This window comes from Semicossyphus pulcher, unplaced genomic scaffold (assembly GCF_022749685.1).
Source record: "Semicossyphus pulcher isolate SPU_LCO1_2020_fin unplaced genomic scaffold, fSemPul1.0.p SCAF_13, whole genome shotgun sequence".
NCBI classification, from domain to species: domain Eukaryota; kingdom Metazoa; phylum Chordata; class Actinopteri; order Labriformes; family Labridae; genus Semicossyphus; species Semicossyphus pulcher.
The window spans coordinates 10192471-10216403 of NW_027211637.1; the positions used below are offsets into that span (position 1 = coordinate 10192471).

General features: G+C 40.1%; 1 protein-coding gene across 1 annotated transcript in view; it reads left to right on the plus strand.

Annotated features, from left to right (window-relative positions):
• The window catches only part of nphp4 (nephronophthisis 4), a 190553-nt gene that overhangs the window by 147448 nt on the left and 19172 nt on the right, over positions 1-23933 (plus strand). Inside the window, exons 18-20 of the mRNA XM_069659458.1 lie at positions 8896-9030; positions 14215-14414; positions 16812-17035. Coding sequence (XP_069515559.1) covers positions 8896-9030; positions 14215-14414; positions 16812-17035 — 559 coding nt within the window. The remainder of the gene's footprint in view (positions 1-8895; positions 9031-14214; positions 14415-16811; positions 17036-23933) is intronic.

The window sequence follows — 23933 nt, forward strand, 5'->3', positions numbered from 1 at the left end:
ATGCATATTCCTAAGGAGAAACCTGATAATCAATTAGACTCAATCTAGTTCTAGATGACAGTGAATGCCTGCCTCATGATAAGGGCTGTTGCAAAAAGCAAAAGTTATTGCATCATCAAAACGTGGGGATAAATGTAAGGAAAGCAAGGAAGGAAGAACTTGTATTTGTTCAGCTGTCAGAAGAGAATCCAGTTATAACACCAAAAACACGTCTACTCCTGAAAAATTTACAAGAGTGTTTTTTATTCAGGTCATATTCCATTTGGAGCCTCAGATTATGAAGTAATGTTGTCTGTTTACCCTTATTGATGTGTAGAGTTGGGGAATGACAGTGAATCCCCTGAGCTGCCTCTGCTGTTGAAAGTCCTCCCTTTCTGGAGGTGTGCAGGCTTGCAAAGCAAACACTCTGCCAAAATGAAGTATCTTGATGTGATAGTTCCACTCCGTCTAGCAACTGAGCACCTTTCCTCTTCCACTGCACTCATCCAATTTGGGCCTGGCGTGCCCCCGCGGCGCGATGGCAGCTGACGATAGCTTCCCTGCCATTTATCAACTGTTGAAACGATACTTCCTCTCATAGACGATACATCATTCGGCGGGCCTCAGGAACTCAGATGCCATTGTTGGGGCTAAATACGCCAGCACTTATCACTCAAAGCAGGTTGAGAGCGCAGTGGGTTATTGGGTGTGCTCAGGATAGAAGGGGGAGGGTTGTGTCTGGCATGTAAATTCCAATCAAGGCTCAGATATCCATCAGGCGCCCTGGCAGACAGTCAGAATCAATTTGTGGAGGGAGGACTCGCAAGCACTTTTCTTTGTTTCTGCTTCCATCTGTCGCAGCCTTTCTCGCATTCACACTTCTCTCTTTGCTGTTTATCACTGTCTTCCTGTTTTCTCCTTTTCATTTATTTACCTCTTACCCTTCTATCTCACGCTCCCTCTCTCACCGTCTATCTGGCTGTTTGTTTTCTTCTCTCACTTCCCCTTTATCCTCTGTGTTTCTCTTTCTTTCTCTGCATCTTTCATTAAGCTGTAATAAATCAGCACTTTAATTTGGTGGGTGGTAAAGGATGTGAAGCTGGGTCATTATTGCTTTAGGGGGGACACACCCACAGTACGACAGATGGATTTCCTTCTACAAAGACTTTGACAAAGATTGGATGCAAGAGGACTTACAGACACGCAAGCATGTGTGCATACCAAATTGTCACACATGCCAAAAAGGCACACACTCATGCAGACATATGGACAGGCAGGTGTAGCAGAGCATGGACGGGTTGTGTGATGAGGCAGGATGGCAGATTTGAGAGGTGGACAGGTAGAGTGTATCAACGACATCATGTGAGAAGCCTGTAACTCACATTTTTGTGATTTTCAAGTTCAATAGAAGGATTACATGGATTTTCTATGGATTGGAAAAATTCTACTACTCCTAAATCCCCACTGGATGGACACAAAAATGCACGCTGTCCAAGCTGAAAGGCAGGCTGTATTTCTGTGTTGACACCGTGCAGATACAGCTCCCTGGATTTCAGCTTGAGAGGTGAAGAGAGGTTGCTTGAAAATGGTTACTGACAGCCTGCGAGGGAAAAGAAAAATTGTGACAGTGTGACAGGATTAGATGGAGTAGCAAAGCTTTTTTCTGTGAGGCTAAAATGTCTTTTGTTGAGAGGATCTTGCTGATTTAATTAATGTGCTGATTTAATTAAGCCATGCGCTATTGAATGAAAATATTGTTTAATGAGTACCGTAAATTCAGAACGAGTGAGGCCTTTAATTTCCTCATCTGTTGGCTTATTTGAAACAGGCTTATATAAGACAGAGCTTAAATAGAGACTGTTTCTAATTTCCCTTAAACCTGTTATATACAGTATTAGTAGTTTCTGATATGCTTCTGTTTTAAATTGTTTTCAACGCTGCTTGATATCACTGCACACTCAAGACTGCCTCCATGTTTACCTCTTATTTTTATAACTTCAGCATATTCTACATTTCCAAAACACCAATCTCGGATCCCATCGGCTATAGTCTGAAGACTATATAGCCTCTGAGGACAATGGTGAACATGCCGGGGCGTGTAATTGGCGGTTAGCGATAAATTACTACCAGTGAAGACTTACTTTTCCCTGTGCTGCATTGTTTCAGAAAAAGAACCCGTTTTTCTTGTGATATATTTTAATTAACGGATCTCACCTTTGCTGAAATTTCAACATCAGTGATGCAGATTTGTAAAAAATAAGAATGAAGCTTTGTCAGGTCTGTCCTCAAGAGAAGAAGAAAACTACTTTTAAAATTGCTCGTTTGTTGAACGGAGGTTAGATCGATCATTTCTGATGCATTCGAGGAAGTCTGGAAATCTGAACGGCTTTCTTGACACCGCGTCAGGGAATTTATCTCAAGTTTAATTTTTGATTTAAAACAGATTGTTAGCTAAACTAACATGCAGAAGTCTGTTTATAGAGATTAATAAGAAGCTAAATCATCGTCAGATGATGGGAGCCAGGATGCCATTATGGCGGATTATGTTCTGCCTGCTTTTGCTCTCCACATGGACTGTTTTTCCTGCATACGCCGCAGCCTGCTGATAGGTAATTAGTCAATATTAATCGGACTACAAGCGTAGTACAAACGGAAACCAGAACACTTGCCATCCCGGAAATCCACGTCCCTGCCTACAGATTCTGCATTTCTATGTAGAATCTGTAAATAGAGATTACCAAAACACTAAATCCATCAATACAATTACAGTCATTTAACACCTAGTACTATTCTTTGTTGAGTTCTAAATGTATGATCACTTTTCCAATACCTTTTTAATCACTTTTTAACTTAACACTTCCTGCAGTTGACAACATTCACCATACAGGGCATATTCCCCAAAATTCCTACTACGCTTTTATTTTGAAACCTATACAGGATTTGTTTCAGCAACACTAGTATAATAGCATTTAGAAAAACAATCGCATGGAATTGATCGAATTTAAGAGATAAAAACTTGATTTGGTTTAAAACGTCAGAACAGCAGAGTGGTGATTACAGCATGACTCTGTACTGATGGAATGAGTGCTGTGAGAATGCCTATTATGCGACATTTAAAATGTGAGCCAATATGTTACATAGACATCCTTAAAGGAATATGACATTTAAAACACTGCATTAGTTATACGATCATATAAATAGGTTATATAATCATATGGATCCATCTTCCCCCACAATGCCATTATAATTCACCAGCGATGCAGCCTTGACTGCATTGTGCTCTCTGTCTGTATTTCCTTCTTTTTTATTTCACTCAGGCATGCTTTTAATCATGTATATACTTTATCCCATGGGGAATTCATCACAATAATGCTTTCTTGGAAAAAGTGAGTGGCACACTGAGTGTCTTTGTGGGATGAAAAATAGTGAAACACCAAATTATATCCTTTTTAATCATCCTAAGGTGGGATTGACAAGTAATTCAATAAATGGCAGGGCTGTATATGCTTGTCAGGCATATTTAATCAATCTGTAAGGCAGCTTTTATTGATTTTATCATAAAGGACCAGAGGAAGTGGCTTAATCAGAATAATTGAGAGTTGTAAATGTGTGGCTTGAACATGGGGTTTTGCTGCCGTATGAAGTCTTCAGTAAGAAAACAGCACTCCCACACAGAGAACTGCAGGAGCAGATGAGTGTATAAAACCATGACGACCGCCTGCTCGTCACATGAAAGTGATCGGCTGGTGAATCCAGAGGAAATCTTCAATGTTGTATTGATTTCATGTGCTGAATCCACATGGACCCTGAGTGGAAAATAAAGCTAGAGGCAGGGGAAGAGATACATTTCAGCGAGATGCTTGACCTTTACACAACCGAAAAGTATGCAAGAGTTCAACATTTGGAAGCTGCTGCTATTCTCTTTAACACCTGTGGCTTAAGGTGATGCTCAGAGGCAGCTCCACTGAGCTGTTGTTGGACAACACCAAACAGAAGTTCTGTCAGGAGGTCAGACAGCTTCACATCGGGTCCAGACAACTCTGATACAGTTCTCTGAAACAGTTCAGGTGGTCAGTGATGCAACCTTTTCTCTTTCTCTTTCTTTCATTAGACCAGCACAGCTCCCTCTGATTCTGTGGCCAAAGGTCACAAAAAGTTTATCTGGCAAAACTTACTCTTGGGTATGCTTGAGTTAGTTCGTTGGCCGAAGTTGTGAGGATCAAACTACAGATGTGAATCAGTCATGCCTTTCTGTAGGCAGCAGAACAGATTCACCCACAACATCTTATTACCATTCACTGTGATAGCAAACAGTTCCAGCATATGCAGTAAACATGGAGCAGCTTCACATTCATTTGGAATAGTGTTTTGGGACACCTAACATTCTTCTCCTGAGGGAAATGTCTTGCTCTTTAGATGCTGGAAATTAGTTTTTAAAAGCAGAAGCTGCAGTCCAGAAAACCAAAACCTTGAGCAAAGAAACAGTAAAATGCTGCATACAGCTAAGTTGTGAGTTGTATGATCATTCTCTGTGGGGTCATCACAATCATTGATCGCTTTCTGGCTCCCATTAGATTGTTGCTCTAAAAATAATGATGAGCAAGGTGCCAAATTAAGCTTCACTATCCCTGTCCCAATCTACACACTCACAGACTCAAACGCTTTGAGGTGTGTTCCTGCTAAGTGTGTAACATTTCAGGGCTGTCACAAAACTTTGTGAGGGCATAGTGCTTCAGCCTTCGGGGGGAATATTTGGATTTGGCCATAAGAAGGTAATATTAACTACAATGACAAAAAATAAAAACAGCGAGCTTTTTATTTCAGTGTGAACATTTTTTGTGATATTTGCCAACAGCTAAAAAGGCCCATATGTGTCAGAGGAGAGAGCCTATTGATATAAATAATTTTGCTGACTGAGCTGTATAATTTAGTTCTGTTACTTTTACTTTCTCTTGCTGCCTCATTTGCTCCATCCACACACATGCACACACTCTCTCACACACAAACAGCAAACATGTATCTGCTTTAGCTCAGAGAAGAAAGATTAGAACCTTCTCCAAACCTCTCAGTGCTCCTCATCTGCAGCAGCCTGATAAGCCCTGGAGAGACTGACTGCTTCAGCGGGAGAGAGTAAAGAGAATCCTGCCTAAAGCTGCCCCTAGTAGAATATAATATCAGTGAAATTAGCTAACAATTACTTTGGCTAGGTGACCTCCCTGAGGGATGCACATACAGTATGTCTCACTCATTAAAGGTCTTGCTGTTGGCGCATTAAGGCCCGACTTTATCAACCTTGCTTTTAGCCCTGAGGTGAGAGGGAATCTGCTTATTCTGAAAGGTCAGTGGCCTGGAACGGGGAGGCAGGAGAAATCGAATATTGCAGACTGCTTTGAAAACCCCCTGGTGCTTGCTCCCATTTGTTCTTAGGGCCAGTAAATCAGTGGTTTGTTGTGGCCTTAACCTCAAGAACTGCCAACAGAGCAAAGAAGGCGGGCAGGTGGGGGTAGTGCCGAGCAGTGTTATTGTCATGCAACAGAGAGAGGTAGTCAATAAATTTGATAGAGTTCAGCCCCCTGGCACTTTGTTCACAATTACTCTTCTCCACACAGACTACACCGAGCAGCACAGGCTGTGCTTGGCTGTCTCTCTGCAACACAAACCAGGAGTATCAGCTTTCATTTCAGTGATGAGGATCATCAGCTTTGTTTTAACAATCTGCCAGTGCGATTCAGCAGTTAGGGATGTATAATGTGACGGAGAGCAAGACATCCACGTCAACCTGGATTAGCACTACAGTAGGTATTATCAGATGACGCTAATGATGGCTCCAGTGATAGCCGATTAATTAAAATGATGGAATGATTAAATCGGAGGGTCACAACTGGGTTCATCATCAGCCCATGTGTTTTATTGTGGGCAAGTAGCACTGGGTGTTCATCTTATCGCGTCCTTGCAGACTTATTTTATAATTCTATTCATCATCACAGCATTTCTCTACACAAAAGAAAGCTGGCTGAAAGGCCCATAATGAGACGTGGCAATGAGATCTCTATGGCTTTCTTATTGATCGGAGATGTTTATGCAACGGCAGAAGTATTGTCTTCACAGTAATAATTTGGAAATATTACTCAAACAAATACATTCGCAGTTGTGTGGCCGGGGAAGGGTGATGGATGATATAGGGAATGCATTGGGACGGCAGACACCTCAGCCATTAATCTGCAGAAGTGTGCTGTCTGTGTCTGTTTGCATGGCAACATCAGCTCCCCATTACTCATTTAGCTGCCACCCATTATCAGTTTGTTTATGGGGGACTTTGCCTCTAAAAGATTTGGAGGGTACTTTAGCCTCCCCTTCTCAAACTCTTACAAGCTCACTGAGGTGTCAGTTCTGGGCAGTAAAGCCACTTAATTGCTGCACTCACCATTTTTCAAATTAAAGCATCCCTGGTGAGGTATCCCAGATCCTCTCAGAGAAATCTCAAACTTCTTACTCTACAATTAAGCACTTCAGCTGGGGATGTTGTGATGTCCCAAAACCTACAAACCGCTGGGAGTAATGGATGCATTGTGTCAAAGTGCACTATAATTTAAAGAGCTGTAAACTTTAGTTTTAATTAATGCTTTAGTCTTTAACTGTTGTAAATTGTACTTCAAGTGTTGGCCTCAGTATAACTGTAAACGAGAGAACAAAACAAGTCTTTTGACCTGTGCTATTTGCAAGCACTCCTGTGAAGATGGCACATGGCTGCAGGCTGCGGTTGTGGTTGTGACTTTGTGAGCAATTATCTGTCACACTTCCATTACTGGGCATTTTGTGTATGTAGCAATGTTCAAAAGCATAAGCAACTCTCTCCCGGAGCTACTGTGCTTCAGGTGCTCTGCGCAGGGAGAATTAATGTTCGAAGAAAACCTAATATCGACCATCACTCACTGTCTTTGTACAAGCGTACCCTGGAGTGTTTACTTATCCACTTGCCTTTAAAAAGAGAGGGAAAATGATGATTTTGCCATTTAGGAACAGACGGGGAGACAAATAAGGCTGAAAACTGAAGGCAGTCTGGTTGTCAAGCGGCTGGCTTTGCAGGATAACCCCAAACTGTCAGCTTAGCCATCTAAACAATGACATAAAGCTTCTGTAATGACATGACTTATAGTGTGCAAAACAATCCAAAAATCCAGAGCTCTGTAATGATGTGGTCAGTCTCCACCTCCAGATATATTTGTGGCTAGTGCAGTTGATATTTATTTATCTTTATGTTTAATTGCCTCTCGGCACTCTGACGCCCAGCTCTCAGCCAAACCGGACAGAGGCCAACACTCACCATCAATCAGCATGACACTCACCGCGTGGCAAGCTCTCCGTGTCCAGACCTCTCTGGCAATTTCAGGCCACTAATTAACCGCTGCAGGCTTGTATTCATGAATTGATCCTGCCTCAGGTTTTCTAATCCAGGGTTTAACCTGGACTGGGTCCACTTTGGAGCTATCTACAATGAAAATGTATTATTTCTCATGTGACTTCAAAGAGATCTGTGGCCTAAAACTGATATTTTTTGGCAAACTGGCCAGATCTGGCTTCAGATATCGGTTTGGCATGTTGATACAAATGACAAACACCAAAGTCGCAAGCGTTTGAGTTACACAGATGTGGACTATAAATAGACTGAATTAAATCAAAACTACCAAGCTTCTATCACTAATGATCGTGATACAGGGATAGCCTCAGTCACAATGTGTGATCAAACAACAAACAAGGCTTTTAATCCTCAGTGAAACTTCTCCTGGGAGTTTGGTTACTGGCTTATTTGTTTTGCTTGTTAGCAAAAAACTTCTATTCACAAATTTGCAGCAGAGAATCTGGTGTTTCAGTCACAGAGGTGCCTCTCTAGATTTTCTTCCTTACAATAAAATGTCACCCACTGTCATCAAGCCTCAATCTCTATTTGAAAAGGGATGACATATATAAAAATGCACCCAGGTGAGCTTACATGCTAGTTTTCTTCAGAGGTCCCTTTGACTAATGTTGTTTAGCATCTTTATATATTCACAATTGTTGAAACTTACTATGTTACAGTAAATAATTTGCCTGTTTTGTGAGCTGCTGTAATAAGTACATTTACCCTGTGGGTGTTCAATAAAGCTTACCTTATCTTATACTGTATAGAACACAGTTAAACAACAACATGAGCCATTGAGGTCCAATTAAAGTTGAGAATTCTACATGACAGTATTGACTTTGCTGATTTGCAAAAAGCCATTTCTGTCCTATTAAAAACCAAATCTGTAGAAAGTGTGAAAGCTTACATTTCTGTGTTTTACAACAACATGATGAGTTGTATTTCTCTTTGAGTGGATATTACTGTGCTAAAGTCATTTCCCATTTATTAATCATTTTATTTGAGCTAACAGGTGATACAAGTGTAAATCTGCATAATAGAATACAAAACTGCAGCTCCAGTAACAGTCATTTCTTAAAACCAAAACTTAACAATTCATAAATACAACCACAATAGTATGGTGATAGTAAAGCAGTGCTGTCAAACAGTATAAGGACATAATAATAATATACAAATCAAACATGGCAGAACAGAGACTAGTGTAGCACAGTTGAAGGTGTTAACAGATTGTGATGCTCTTAGCTCTTCTGGAAGACTATTTCAGAGACAAGGTAGAAACCTTTTGCTTGCAGGTTTGGCAAATCACTTGTAAGCGGGGCTGGTCAGCATGTGCAGAGCTGGCCTGACAACGATCAATAAAGCATCTCTTTCTTGTAGATAATCTATGCTGTGTTAAAAAATGAACGCATGGGTGTTTGAGTTATTAAATGACTTGAAAGCACATTCTCTGTGGTGCTTTGCATTTAATTTTATCAGACACTAAATGAAAAATTAAAAGCTGCATGTCTCTTCCACAGGGTGCCCAGTAGACCCCAGCAAGAGCAGGCCAACGGACATGATGCCAACTCCTTCTCACATCATCAAACCTCGCGAAGTCACGGGTGGTTTCAGAGGAGGAAGCCTGTCCTCCAGAAACATCCTCCAACTCAATGGTAAGCACTTGAATCCACAGCCCAATCCTGTCTGTGTTTATTAACATATAATTTCAATTCACATTCATTAACAGTGTAGTTAAATTTTTCCCAACACATCTTTCAGTGTATGTCCAAACATATGTGTATATATGTGTTCTATGACATGGAGCAATTACTGTCTTTTATTTGGGCAGGGACTTTGCCCCTGACTTAATCAACCCAACCAGATCCATTTCACATCCTGCTATTGGCTGCACCACTGAACCACTCAATTTTCAGCCTAATTGAGCTTGCAGAAGCATCTCTGGTGGCTAGCCACAGCCCTGTTTGCATTTGTGTGTGCGTGTGTGTGTCTTTGTGTGGGTGTGTGTATGCTTGCATGCATGCACAATCCAAGAAGAGGAAAACACACACTTGGGAAACCAATTTTTTCCTCAATTAGAGAAGCCACCCCTGTCAACTTGTGTTTATTCCGAAATTTGTCCTTAAAATATGGCCCACGACTCAAACACACTCACACAAACGCACAGTAAGAGGCATCACATTAAAAAAGGTTGCAAATAAGCAGATAATTGCTTGTAATGATAGAAAGTCTGGCAGGTCTAGAATTACATCACACTCTAATAGAGCAGACCTTAGAAATGCTGTGTAATTATATTTCACAAACATTTGCTCATAACACACTGATATAATAATATGCATTTAGAAGCATGAACAAACAAACATGTACTTAATTAATGTGTGCATGCCTTCAATCTAAACGTATTCCTTAAACTGTTGCAATCATTTATTCACAGCTCTTAGTTCTGCGCAAACAGGTTCTGTACTGTGTTTGCTTTGTTTCTTACCTCCTCCTCGCCACCACCTCCTTCCCTTCTCCACTACTCTCTTTCACACTGAACTCTTCCCTCGCTCCACTCCACTGTCCCGTACCATTTAAACATATAATGTACCTAATTGCTTTCACAGGAGTCTTGTAGCAACAGTAAGCCAAGCTGAAGTATTGTGTGTGTATGTGCGAGCACGCTCAGTCACACTGCTGTCTGCCTGTGACTTTGAACTAAGCGTTGTAGCCAGACACTATCTGGTCAGGTGATTGGCAGTCGCCCCAATGCCTCTGTGATAAGGAGACTTAGGAAAAATGTCCAGGGATTAAGAGTGATACTGGGAGAGAGAAACAAAGAGAGAGGGGAATATATAGGAAAGTATATGTAGCGCGAAAAAGAGATATTTTCTACTGTAGTTATCACATTAATATAATGGATAAAGACAGTGTTTTCCTTCATCCATTAGTGAATGTGTTGTGTGTTTTTCTTGTTTAATTGTATTTGACTTTTTAAAGATACGGTGTTGTCGATTTGGTGGTTGTTTGGTTGAGCTTCTGGTCAGTTGGGATTGTTTTTTGTTGCTTTTATTGGTTCATTATGTTGGCTGAAAGTGCTCAACTCCCTGCAGCTAAAGAAAACTAATGAAAATTGACAAAACAAAAGCAAATGAAGAAAACGCCTTCCCCACTGTGGCCGCACGTACATTTAACAAAAAAACCCCACTTCAAATAGAAAAAAACAAGTATATTAGCAACACAATCACCGACATCACACAGGCAATATGAAGAAACACACTGCAAACACACTCGGGATTTATAAAAGGTTTCACAAATATCTCATGGCATATTCGCATCACACAATCAGCTTAATCATGCTCCTCTGCATTTTTATCAGTTTTTGCAGAATGTGTTTCATAATATGCTCTTATTTTATGTTAAGGTTCTTTACATTTGATATGAGTATTACTGGGTATCAATAATTGTTTTGGTACCTTTAAACAATACAGTGCCTTACTTTGTGTAATATACTTGTTTTTCTACCATACCTTTTTTTCATTTATCGAAGGGAGCTTAAAGATATCTCGAAGATTTTCTTGGAAATAAATGTCTGTTACGTCACTATCTATCGCCAAATGAGGTAACACAATGGTGATTGAGCCTATGGCCCACTGATGAAAGCCTTTGCATTTGCAGTATATAGTATTATTATGGACTGGGTGTCTGTGGCGACATTCGCGGAAAAAATCACAAGCTATCACAAGTAAGTGTTGCGAGTAAACAGTAATCTACTATGGCTGAACAAACAAAGAAAAGATCGATGACTACAGATACAACTTAAAAATGAATGAAAATCCAAAGAAAAAGAAACAAAACTGACGCTCAGCTGAAGGCAAACAGTCTAAAAAGGAAAGCGACCATCAGAGAGGAAAATCAAGAGTTACAACCATAACAAAGGGAGCCAACCGTAGACAACTGAAACTGAAATCTTTGAGATTATATCTTTAAACTCTCGAACATTCAGTGTCTGAACGCAAGCAGCCATACAAACCCTTTTGCTGATCCATGAATAGGTTAACAGTTTCTTAGTTTGACGAGGTTCCGTGTGCAGCCATTAAAAAGAGTAGACTGAGAAAGGTAAAAAAAATTCATGACTGTAATAAGACAAATTTGGTATGTCGTCCTGCTAAGCTAGGTAATGTTCCTAAGGAGCTTAAAATGAAGCTGAAATACATGAGCCAAGTTTTCTTTCTGTCCTTTTGTCTTCTGTATCTAATCATCTTTGTGTTCATCAACCAATGAAATGGCATACCACTAACTTTATTTCTCTGCACTGCTCATTTCTCAAAGATTTGTGGCCACTTTTAGTAAATCCAGGTTAATGCTGCAAAATGTACTCCATCACATCAACGTCAAGCTCTTTCAAGATGACAAAACTATAAAGTGAGCAGCTCTGAGTTTCAAGTTTTTTAAAGTAAGTGTTGTTCAAAGTACAGATTAGGCAAATTCTCCTGTCAAAGCTTTTTGCATGCTCCTATGGACAGCCCTTTCATTCAAATCCCTGTCCAACCTGCAAACCACCTATTCAGTCACCACCAATCAAACGGCACACAAACTACTCAGTAATCTCTATTAACATATTCAGCATAAAAATGTGGAATCTGTAAGCATGTGACACAATATTTGGTGTCGGAAGTGTTCTGTTTTTCATTTGTAGTCAGAGTAGTGTTGCGTTTCAGCAGGCTCTGTCTGTATGCAGGAAAACGGACCGTGTGGAGAGTAAAAGAGATGGAAGGCAATCAGCCCTAATGCAATCCTGGATCCCATCCTTGGTCCACTTGATGATTATATCTATAAACAGATACCCACAAGCAAGTGCGACTATATGCTCTCAGATGTTGTATCTCAACTTCAACTACATTCTCACTTCTCAAGTTGCTAGTTGGACTGTCAACAATGCAGTGCAGTTAGTGATGCACTATTAATCGAATATTAATCCTGATCATGATTTGGGGCATTTCACGATTACGTAATTGATTGACATATCAAATCTAGCGCCTCTTAAAATATCAGCCACTGCCCCAGGGAGAAACTGAGAGATTTGGGCTTCACTTTTGGGGGAGCTGGCAGGTCATGTCATGAGCACCTACCTTGCAGCGTCAGTTTAGAGTGGAAGAGTGATCAGCAGAGACTGGTGTTTCAGTTTAACGAGTGACCATGTTAACTGCCAAATGCGTCTGTGGTTGTTGTAGTTACAGCAGCTGTTGAAAAGAGAATACATAGATGTCCTTGTAACTTGTTCAATCACCTGAGAAAAGACATCCATAACAGCGATGCTGTACAGTGTGACACCCTATCCACCCAACTCCAGACACACACTGAAATTCCCCCAAATTCAGGTAAAGGACCTCATTTTAAGTCGCTGTGTGGCCGACAATATCGCGCTTTGGTGCCAAGGAGGAGTCCGCCTTTAATGTTGCTCTTTGTGACCTGGCTGGACATTTAAGAACAAGGACTATGAGCTCACTACTGAGAGTGATGTAATAGTTACATCGAACAGACTACACAAATTCAGGCCGATTTTTACACAATTTCGTCCTGGCCTACAAATTTCCAGAATCGTGCCCAATTATGAACGTCTGGAATGATGAACGGATGTGTAGTGTTACATTACTGAAGTACAGTGATGCTGTGTCTGGGACGCTCCACGACACCCCGACCAGAAGTCTAGCATGTCAGAATTTTTCTATTTTCCTGCCTAGTTTGACATCTCCTACGACGTGTTCCCTGACGTTGGTCAATAGGATGACAGAGTGCTCTGACGCATAAATGTATGATTGACAATTTCTTGTGCCACCTCCCCGATGACCTATGCACTCTCTCAGGGTGTGAATGATGACTGGTCAGGGTCATGCTTATAATGTTACCAGTCTCCTGACCAAGACACGGCACAACTTTATTCAACTGTGACTGATTAATCTGACATGGTGACCATCGTAAAAGACAAAAATATTGTGTAGTCTGATCCCAGCCTTAGTTTGATGCGAAATTTGCACAAGAGCCGGAATGTAGCACAAAGTGGAACTGAAAGGCTGTATCGACATCAGACAATAGCCGTTGGTTTCCAAGATTGACTATCCAGTTACCAGACACGCACCAACAAACTGCACCCCATCTATCCAGTCATCATGCTTTACCACCTGCTGGGTGTAGTGTATGACCTCCTTGAGAGCTCAGATTGACCTAACTGGACATCACACACCACTCAGCTAAATAGCCTGGGGTATTGGGAGAAGGTAGTCTTCTGGCCTCTCCGAAAGGCTTTAGGAAGTCAGGTAACTAATCAGTGCGCTTTCCACTGGGTAGGGCACAATCCGAATTTCTCCACTGGGTGACAGCGTGGGACGATTAGTTTGGGTTAGGGAGGATTTGGTGGTGGGTGTCTGCTGAGTGACAGATGTCTTCTTAGTGGATAGATGGTGAGCAGTTTCAGTGGGGTTTTGAATTACATAGCTCTCTATAAGATCAGTCCAAATGAGGATGAATTGTTTTGTGACAAGTATATAAATCAGGTAATTTAATTGGATATTCTGGTTCTTGCAGAGGATGGAGGTGAAACATAATTTGTGAGAGAGCAAGTCTGTTTTCTCAACAGTGGGGCTTTGGCTCAGTTGAAGCAGCGCCAGTTGTTTGACTGGACTGTTGTTTGTGTACAAGCTGTTGTTTCTCGTGCTCCAACAATACTTTAATCTGTCAGCCCCTCTCTCCCTTGGACATTTGGAGGGTTTTTTAGAACATATGGTCAAAATGGCAAAGAGATTAGAATCCACTCTGTTCAGTAAATATATTCATGATTACAGCTTGTTTCTCCTCCACAGCGAGGAACACTGCACAAGCACACAGACTGGAGATGGATGGGGATCGCGTGCCATTGTACAAATGTGGGATCAGAGCTGACATCATCATGCCCAGGGAGCACAACCTAAACGAGCCTGACAGTGGGAGTCGCAAGCTCAACTGCATGGCTGCTGTGCATCAGCGGGAGGGCAAGGAAGATGCTAAAGCAGCTAAGGTCATGGTGAGGTCAGACTTTGCACATAGCCAATGGGGATACAAGAATAGCAGCTTATCTGTAAAGCGGAGCCACAACAGTCCATCCCTGCATGTCTTTTTTACTTAAATCTCAAATGGATAACAGAGGTAGAGCAACAGCTTTCATTCTGGCTCGGAAACATTCCATGAGGGAGCTTTCATCGATGTGTGGAGCCTCTCCTAGACAGCCTGTGGTTGTTACAATTCTCCTAGCAACGTGCCCTTCAACCTGCTGTATTTTAGTGACTGTACAAGAAGGTGTTAATTGTTCTTCTACCTGAAGGCACATCTTGTACTTTCACCCATGGGTGCACATGTTAAATGTGATTTGGCTGTGGTGTATGTCTGTCTCAGACTTTTGCACATTACAACTCCTCTTGTAAAGACCTGTGTTTTAGCTGTTTCACACCCCCATAACAGCCAATACTGTGTGGAATAGACCTGAGTCCCGCTCAAACAGGAAGAACATTTTACTTTTCTGAATTGACACAACCTTATTGACAGAAACCCTGGTATTATGCAGTGCCCTGCATCCAAATAATACTACTGCATGTTAAATAATTCTAATAAATGCATTGTTAAATGTATGATGGAATGCAGATATTAGAACTGAGGGATTTCTTTTGGTTTACACAAAACTTTAGAATGTCAAAATGACAAGCAAAGTTGAAAGAGTGGGTCTTCTTACTTTATCCTCTGATTTATCTGTAAATGTCATCTTAGTTCTCTTCACCAATATTATGACAACATTTTGTCTGTTCTGAGAATTGTCAGCTAAGACTGGAACAGGAGTATTTACCTGAAGAGCTGTCTGACAGAAATTCTTGCCGTACTTCTCTAAGGACATCATACCCCCTCCACCCAATGCAAGATCCCTTTTCGCACACAGGTTTGGACCGAAAAAAGCCAAAATGTTCTCAACTGTCCTTGAAATAAGATAAGATAAGATAAAACTTTATTAATCCTGAAGGAACTTACAGTGCCAGAAAATTGCAATAAGGAATTGCAAAAATTAAAGAACAATGCTCTACATCACAAGTTCACCATCAAAAATAGTGTGAAGCTGTTATACCTTAAAGGAGAAATTCCCTATTTGTACAAATTTGTGTGTCAAAACGACTCTTAGGATCAAAAATGGTCCAGTAGCCTCTGCCGTAGCCACGATACGGCTGCAATGGCTGCAATATAATCCAGGAGCAACTGTGCCCGATCAAAGTACGTCCACTAAAAGTGCTTGTTATTGCCACTGACAGGCTCATTGTTACTCCGGGTGTCCGACAACATTATGGAAATGATCCCTACAAAGATCGTCCTTAAAGAGTAAGATCCTTTTTGTGTAACCAGAAACTGTGACATTTCAAGGTAAAGAAATAAGATGCATGATGTGTTTGATCTACTTACTCGATAAATAGTTGCCGTTAGGTCCCTGTGGTCTTGGCCGACCTCCTCCAGTTTATTTTGGGCACATGAAAGAATGTCAGCAGCACAGCCCTGTTGATCAGAGGGGGGAAATCCTCAGACGTGGTTACACAGCATCTGAGGTATCATCCCTGGACACCCCTGGCCATTGAATTCAAATGCCTCTTCTTCATCGTCACAATCAGGTAAATATTCAGCCATGGCTTTTGAAATAAATTCTTGCTGGCAGTCCTCTACGTAAACAAATCCTCTCTCCAACTCTAACTCACGCTTCCACCGTCCTGTTCAGGTAACATCTCGCGTGATTTCAGAGCGAGACATCTCCTTAAACGAGACTTCTTTTTCTGGTTAAACAAAAGGATTTTACTCTTTTAAAAAAAGGACTATCTTTGTAGGGATAATTTTCATAATGTTGTCGGACATAACAATCTGAGCCTGTCAGTGGCAAAAAACAAGCACTTTTAGTGGACGTACTTTGATCAGGCACAGTTGCCCTGGATTATGTTGCAGCCATTGCAGCCATATCTGCTGGACCGTTTTTGTTCCTATGAGTCATTTCGACACACAAATTTGTACAAGTGGGGCCCAGGTTTAAAAATACCAAACTTCTCCTTTAAGGTAAAAGAGTTACAAAAATTGCTTTAAAGACTGTTCCTTTTGCAGAGCCATTTATTCCAGTTATATGCATCTTCAAACATTTACAGGTAATCAGGTTTAGTTTTTTGTTTTTTTACCACAGTTTCTATTACTTCTGATAACATTGCACTAACTTAAGTTATTGCTGAGATTTGGGATCAATGCAATCTAGCTACAAAGAGGTCAGAAGACTTAAGTCTAGCCAACAGTTAAGGCAGATTATCTGAACCAAAGTTTGTGATTTATACATTTTACAGAATCATATTTTGTTGCCTAGTGTAACACTGGAATGTCTCTTACAGTGTTTGCCTTTGTTCTTGGGTGCTAGGGTCGGAATAATGAACCCCGCTTGGCCAGAGAAGTCAATCAAATTACTCCCAGTGAAGAGCGCAGCAAGGCAGAGGGCATTGCCAACATGCTGAGCCAGGCCATCACCACCCAGCACCTGCTCTACGCCAGCCTGGGCTCTGCTGAGTACATGGAGTTTGTTCTAAAGAATCCCTTTAATGTACCCCAGACTGTCACCATCCTCAGTGATGACCCTGAGCTCAGGTAAGACTCTGCAAACAGTAAGTTTACAGTGAGCTGGAGTAAGGATGGCACCTCACACTTTACTTTTTGTGTGGTGTGATTATATTTTATCGGGGTAGGGGAAATGTGTTATGAATGTGTTAGTCGTGTGTTTCAGCTTAAAATTGGTTGGATTTTACAAGTTTATAGGTGTATCCACCGTCTAACACACCAGCTGAGAGAATGGGTTTCTGGACACAAGTGTTTTCCATTATCAGATTGTAACAAGCCATGTCCCACCATGACATTGTGTTCACACATTCTGAATGTGTTTCCCAAAGTGATGCTGCAGCTCTGCAGGTAGTTCTTAGAAACGACTTTCACCCTGCTTTAGGAAAGGTTGCTGCATCCTTACATTTCCTCACCCACACCTCTAGAACTTAGTTTTAAAGTAATGCTGTAACTCCTCCCCTTTCACTCAAACATTTTACAGCACCTATTTTTGTATCAAGGGCTGTCTATGACAGTATATAAAAACAAAAGACTTAACAATAGAGGTCAGTAAAGCTGTATAGTGGTTATGATTCATTGTTAAAACAAGAGGAAGAAGAAGGATGGCCCTTCATCATCCCCACCACATTCCCTTGTCATCATTCTTAATGCATGGTTTCTAGTCTATTTTTGGTACTGTGTATAACAAGGGGTCCCATGGTGTCTCATACTTGCACGTTCATTTAAACTCAGCCGACTGACAGTTCTCCTTTTTTAAGTCCTCTCCAAGCCAGTGTTTACTTCAGACTTTCTCATTTTCTGCCCTCATAAAAATTCCTTTATGACTATTATTATAGGTCATTTAAATTGACATTTTTAATTATATTTAGACATACACTATTTAAAAGCATTTTGGTTTCAAAAACCATAAATCCCAATAACATTTAATATACAGAAGGGCAAACTGCAGAGAGAAGAGATGAACAAACAGCCACCAATTGTGCAGTCACTTTTATTGTTCAGGCAGATGAATAATTTGTACGTGCTGGTTGACCCCCCTCAAAGCTTTGAGGTGGCTATGGCTGCTTTTATGATCATACATTGCTGCTTTCTACATCATAGTGCACCCACGGACAAATCCGCTGTGAATGGTAGCTTTTCTCCAGATACCGAAGAACATTTTGTCATCTTACCTCCTCAGCCACGTGAACTCCTGCTCCATATCATAAACTGCCGCCAGCCTATGAACTTGTCAGTATTACTGGCTTGTCCTTTATCCTTATCAGCATCAATCCCTCTTTTTTAACCACAACACCAATGTTGGGCTTTATAAATATACTTCAGACTCTCTGCTGCCATGATATACTGTGATAGGTTGGCTAAAACCAGCTAGACTACAAGGTCGTGTATGTGAGACAGAGAGAGTGAGATCAAAGACAAGATGATTAAACAATAGTTTATTAATAACTGCACTCTCCACAACTGGATAGAGGAGTCTACACAGGGGGTATACATATGGTTGTTTTTTTCTTGCGTTTCAAGAACCGGTAGTTCGCCCTTAATATAATCTGTGAAAATAATGCACTGCCTTTACATTTTTCTGTAATTGCTATATTGTAGCCTATGAGGAGAATAACTTAACTTTGAGTGCTTGCAGAATCCGAAGGAGCTCGAAACTGTTATCTCCAAGCTCAATATCTCTATCATTGCTCTCCTGCTGCCAAAACTGTCTTGTGCTTGCCCTGAAGGTTTTTTTTTTCTTTTCTGCAGTTGGCAACTAAGTTCCCATACTATCCCAGATTGTAATTGGTTACAGTAATTGATCCATACATCCTGCCTCATCAGTACTTTACACAGGCAACTCTCAACAGATATGAGAAGAAAGCAAGATGGCTCACTAGTAAGCTACTTCCATCATCAGCTCGGCAAAAAATGCTAAATTCAGGATGTTATCAAGACTTTTTTAGCATAGTTTTTAAAGAGCTGCTTACAGGTTTGTAACCCCAGAAAAAAAACTGTTAAATTATCTAAAATCAAAGTATTAAACATTACAGTGATTTCAGGAGTCACTTTTGCTTCAAGTCAAGTCAAGTTTTGCTTCTGTATCTAAACAAGACCAGGTCAAAACCTAGTATGTGGATGACCGCATCAGGTCAATGTGCGCTTTTGTGGGCAACACTGGAAGCGTGGCGTGTGCGTGACGGCTGCAGGACATTCATTCATTTCATTTGAAATGCATGAAAACATATGAAAGTCCTCACTCTGCCAGCATGACACACGCGTCATGTAGAGAATAGGAGGCTCGCCTATTTTTACCGCCAGTTGTGTCAGTTGTGTGTAGTGGTCAGCCAAAAATAAGACAAACTGAAGTGATATAATGTAGAAGATAGCAGTGAAGTTAAAGTGGTAATCTCAAAGATCTCAGTTTCGTTCTCTTTGGCAACACCTGTGGCGATGAACTGTAATTGTGGGGGCACACTTCCCAGATATCCAGACAGTGTCGCATGTGTGACGTCCACGGTTGGCTCCGGTTGTAACTCTTGATTTTCCTTGTTGACAGTCGCTTTCCTTTTTAAACTGTTTGCCTTCTTTTGAGCGTCAAATTTGTTTCTTTTTCTTTGGATTTTCACTTATTTTGAAGTTGTATCTGTAGTCATCGATCTTTTCTTTTTTTGTTCAGCCACAGTAGATTACTGTTTACTTGCAACACTTGCAGAGACCGGAAAAGCAGCCACTTCACACACAAGTGTGTTTGTAGCGTTAGCTCCGCCTACCCTCTCTGGAAGACCAATCAGAGCCTGCAAATGCAAAGGCTTTCATCAGTGGGCCATAGGCTTAATCACCATTGTGTTACCTCATTCGGCGATAGGTAGTGACTTAACAGACATTTATTTACATGACAATCTACAAGATTATTACTTTAATAACTAAGAAATAAACACAGTGTGATGCTGTGTTTCAATCACAACATTTGTAAGTTCCTATTACATCCCGAATACAACAATCTAGTATTATGCTTGTAACACTGCCAGCAGAATTAGCCATAACAGTAAGTTACGTGCAAGTGTCAGCTTGTATCAGTTGTATCTCACTCTCTTTTTAACTGCAAACAAGGTTTTGTGATGCTTTCAAGTTGCCACAGAGCAGATAGAGAAAGATATTAGTTATCCACACCACCAAAACATTAGATTGGAGCTTAATAAAATATGTATGTGGATGTTACAAATGATGATCAAAAAAAAAGTATTGACCCATTTAACAACAACTAAGCGGTCCAATCCTCAGTATTTTATTATGAGAAAATGTTTGAAATGCTCTCTTTAGACGGGTTATTTCATCATTCCTCATAAAACCAGCAGCAATACAACACAAAGTTAAAAACAGACAGGATATTTAATACAGAGACAAAATAGATAATACAATGAAATAGAACATACAACATAACATTGTCCTTATCAGTTATTGTGAGATTTTCCAGGTTTGCATGGTTTGTTAGGAGATAGGACCAGTGGTTTATGGTTTTGTTCCGTCTTTCCAGTTCTATTATGCTTTTCTTGGCCACAGTTAATGCTATTAACAAGGATTGTAAGAGAAAAAATGCCTGAATGAGAGAGAGAGAGAAAGAGAGAGAGAGAGAGAGAGAGAGAGAGAGAGAGAGAGGGATGCTGAGGTTCTCAGACATCTCTCCCATGATTTTCAAAACTGCCTGACTGGTGTGCAGGGCGAGAATGCATGGCAGTGATTGATTGATTGTTGTTGGACAGTGTGTGCAGGTCTTTCTGTTTGTGAAGATAACATGGCGCATTTTGTGAGAAGTGGTGTGTACTCTGTGTCGGACCTTATGTGGTTGTACTGTAGTAGTAGAATTCTTAAGTTGTATGACAGAGGATGCTGTTTTGGGGGACAGAAGAAGTGTAGTTTTAGTAGTTAAAAAAGGAGTGCAAGTGAGAAAGGTATAAATATCAATTTACTTTTATATGGTCTCTTTCCACTAAATTGCAGTCAGAAGGCACAACAGTACAAGGTTAAGTATAGCATTTACTTTCCAAAGTGGAAGTGGTATTATGGTGTTAACTGTTAAGCAGCCGGTGGGTCCTGACTGATTTATCTGAATGCATCTGGGAGATTCCTACAAATCAACTGTACCATATCAATTCTGGCAGAGTTGCAGTTGTATGTCAGGTGTCGAATATAATAAAAATGAAAGAACTAGTGGTAAAAATTAGATGTATCCAGCCTGGCATATTGTTTAGGTTTTTGTAGTGCACTTATTTGGATCCTTTGGTCTTCCTAGTGAGATGTATTGACTATTGAGCTCAGGGAGGAGAGCCAGCCAAGGAGTGGATTAACATGGGGCATGGCTAATAGATTGTTTTTAGGAGAATATTCTTTTTGACAGTGGAAATACGGCCCATTGAAGAGTGTGGGAGTTTATTCTATCTTTCCAGCTCTTATTTGAGGCTTGTTATAATAGGGTAAAATTGAGTTTAAATGTCATTAGATTTGTTGAGATACTGGTTTGAAGGTACTTAATGGATTGAGTTGGTTGGCTATAGGGTAGGTCCCCAGCCTCAGCATCACAGTCAGACTGGTTTACAGGCAGAATCCCAGACTTACACCAGTTCATGGAGTAGACAGAAACCTTGCCAAAGCTGTTATTCAGGTTGTGGACTGATGGAAGGGAGGTTAAGGGGTTTGTTAGATATAACAGGATCTCATTGCCATTTAGACTACTTTTATGATGTGTTGACTTAACGCCTAAAAGGCTTTCATTCTGTTCAAGGCAAACGTTTCTATGAAAAGTGAAAGGAGTCATGGTGATAATGTGCACCCTTTAATGCCTCATGTATCGTTTCAAATCTTTCGAACCAAAATATGACTATAAATAACATAATAACACACAATATACTCGCTCAACACTACCTGTCATGATTGAAATCCCCATCCATGCACATTTTGTCTCCCTTTTTGTCTATGAGAAACTAAAGATGTGCCTTTTTTTATTATAGAAGTAAGGCCTGAATTAATTTGGCAGTTTCTAAATCAAAACATGATTGTACATGACAAAAATTATACATTCTAAATTCTTCTTATTTTAAACTAAGAGGATGTGTTTTAACCTCCTCTGCACTTTGCTGCCAAGATTCAGTTTATGACCGTGCTTATATTCAGTTCATTGTCCCTCGTACAGCACTGTATATATTTCAGTTTCCTGGCCTTCTCTAAGTCTGAGGAGACAGCAATATTGGTCTGTTGTATTTACAAAGACATCCAGGGTTAACTCCCTTAATATCTGTAATCTTATATTGCTATCCAACAGCTGTTACAATTTTTTCTGCACTAGATGGCTTTGCTACCAGGCTCCCAGGATTCACTCAGAACTCTGAAGAGCAGCTTTCTCCCTTTCAGCACCCTGGTCATTGAATAACCTTCCAAACACACTACAGCTTAATGATTTTTTCTTCCTCTGAGAGTTCAACCCTCGGATAAATAACTTTGTAACTGAAGAGCGTAATTGCTATTCTAAGATGGAATTTGTATTATGTGCCTGTTTTTCTTTTTTGCTTTTGAACTTGCTCATATTTGTTTTTGAAACTGTCCCTTCTGTGTTTTTAACATGTTCTATTTTATCATTTTTGTTGCTTTGAAATGCCGTCTTATCTTGGCTAGGTCTCCTTCAAAAACTGATTTAAATCTCAAGGGTCTTAAGATAAGATAAGATATTGATCTCCAGGGGGAAATTTTGGTGTTGCAGCAGTACAAAGGCAAAATATCAAGTCAGTAATACAGTATAAAAATAAGAGGTATATACAACTGTTATTATAAAGTGACAAGTAAAAGTGACATGTTAAAGTAACAGTTATGGGATAAAGTGGCATGGTATGCAGGATGAGGTAATACAGCATGATATGAGGTCTAAGGTTTACGATTTGGTACAATATAAGGGGCAGTATAAAAGTGCGTAAATAATATAAGGGTAAAAATTTCAATTATAGTATAATATGGTACAGTGTAATATAATATAGTACACAGCATGGTATGGTGACAATATCATAATAATGTACATTATGAATATATACATATAGAATAGTACAATATAATATACTATACTATATAACAGTGACTAGTAATTATAATAGTATTCATTTAACCCTTGTTTCCTGGTCAAACAAGGGTTAAAATGAATGAAAATGTTAAGTAATGAATCTTTATCAAGAATAAACTCACACTGGTAGTAAAGTTCCTATCTGTCTGCTAACTGTTCAGATCAGTTTCTAATCTGCAAAATATATAACTCGTTAACTTAATTTTACTTTGTTTAATACTACTGTGTGGACCCTCTGGTTTGTTTTGATCTTGGGGCCCCCTGTGGAAAAAGCCCCATGTGTTATCTCTTTGCTAATCTTGTCCTGTACATCTGTAATTTGTGTTTCTGATAAATAACTCACCTAGCTTCTTTTTAACTGGTAACTCAATGTACTACTCACTGTAAATCTTTTCCATTGAAAATTCAAACAAAGGCTCTTCTTGCAGCATTTCCAGACACTATCAGGCATAATCATTCATATTCCTGATGGTCTTGTTTGTTTTGTAGCTCATATAGAGGCATCAGTATTCATTTGAGTTTGTTTCATACCACCAGTTAAAACCTCCTCACAGTAGGTTTGAGGAAAGCTTGTGTTTGGTTCTTGTAATGGAAATACACAAAAAACAACATCAGAACATAAAAAGGATCTGAAAGGCTTCAAGTGGAGACGTTGCAAAGAGGGAATATTGATGCTAAAGTTAATCATTTTGCACCTCTACTATAGTGATGCAACACTGCTGTTCAAAAATGGTGAAGAAATCTCATTATAAATAAAGTAAAATAAAAAATATTAGAAATGCAAACACCAACATCAAAATGTTGACATTAATTAAAGTTGTTTGAAGATATGTTTTATTCAGG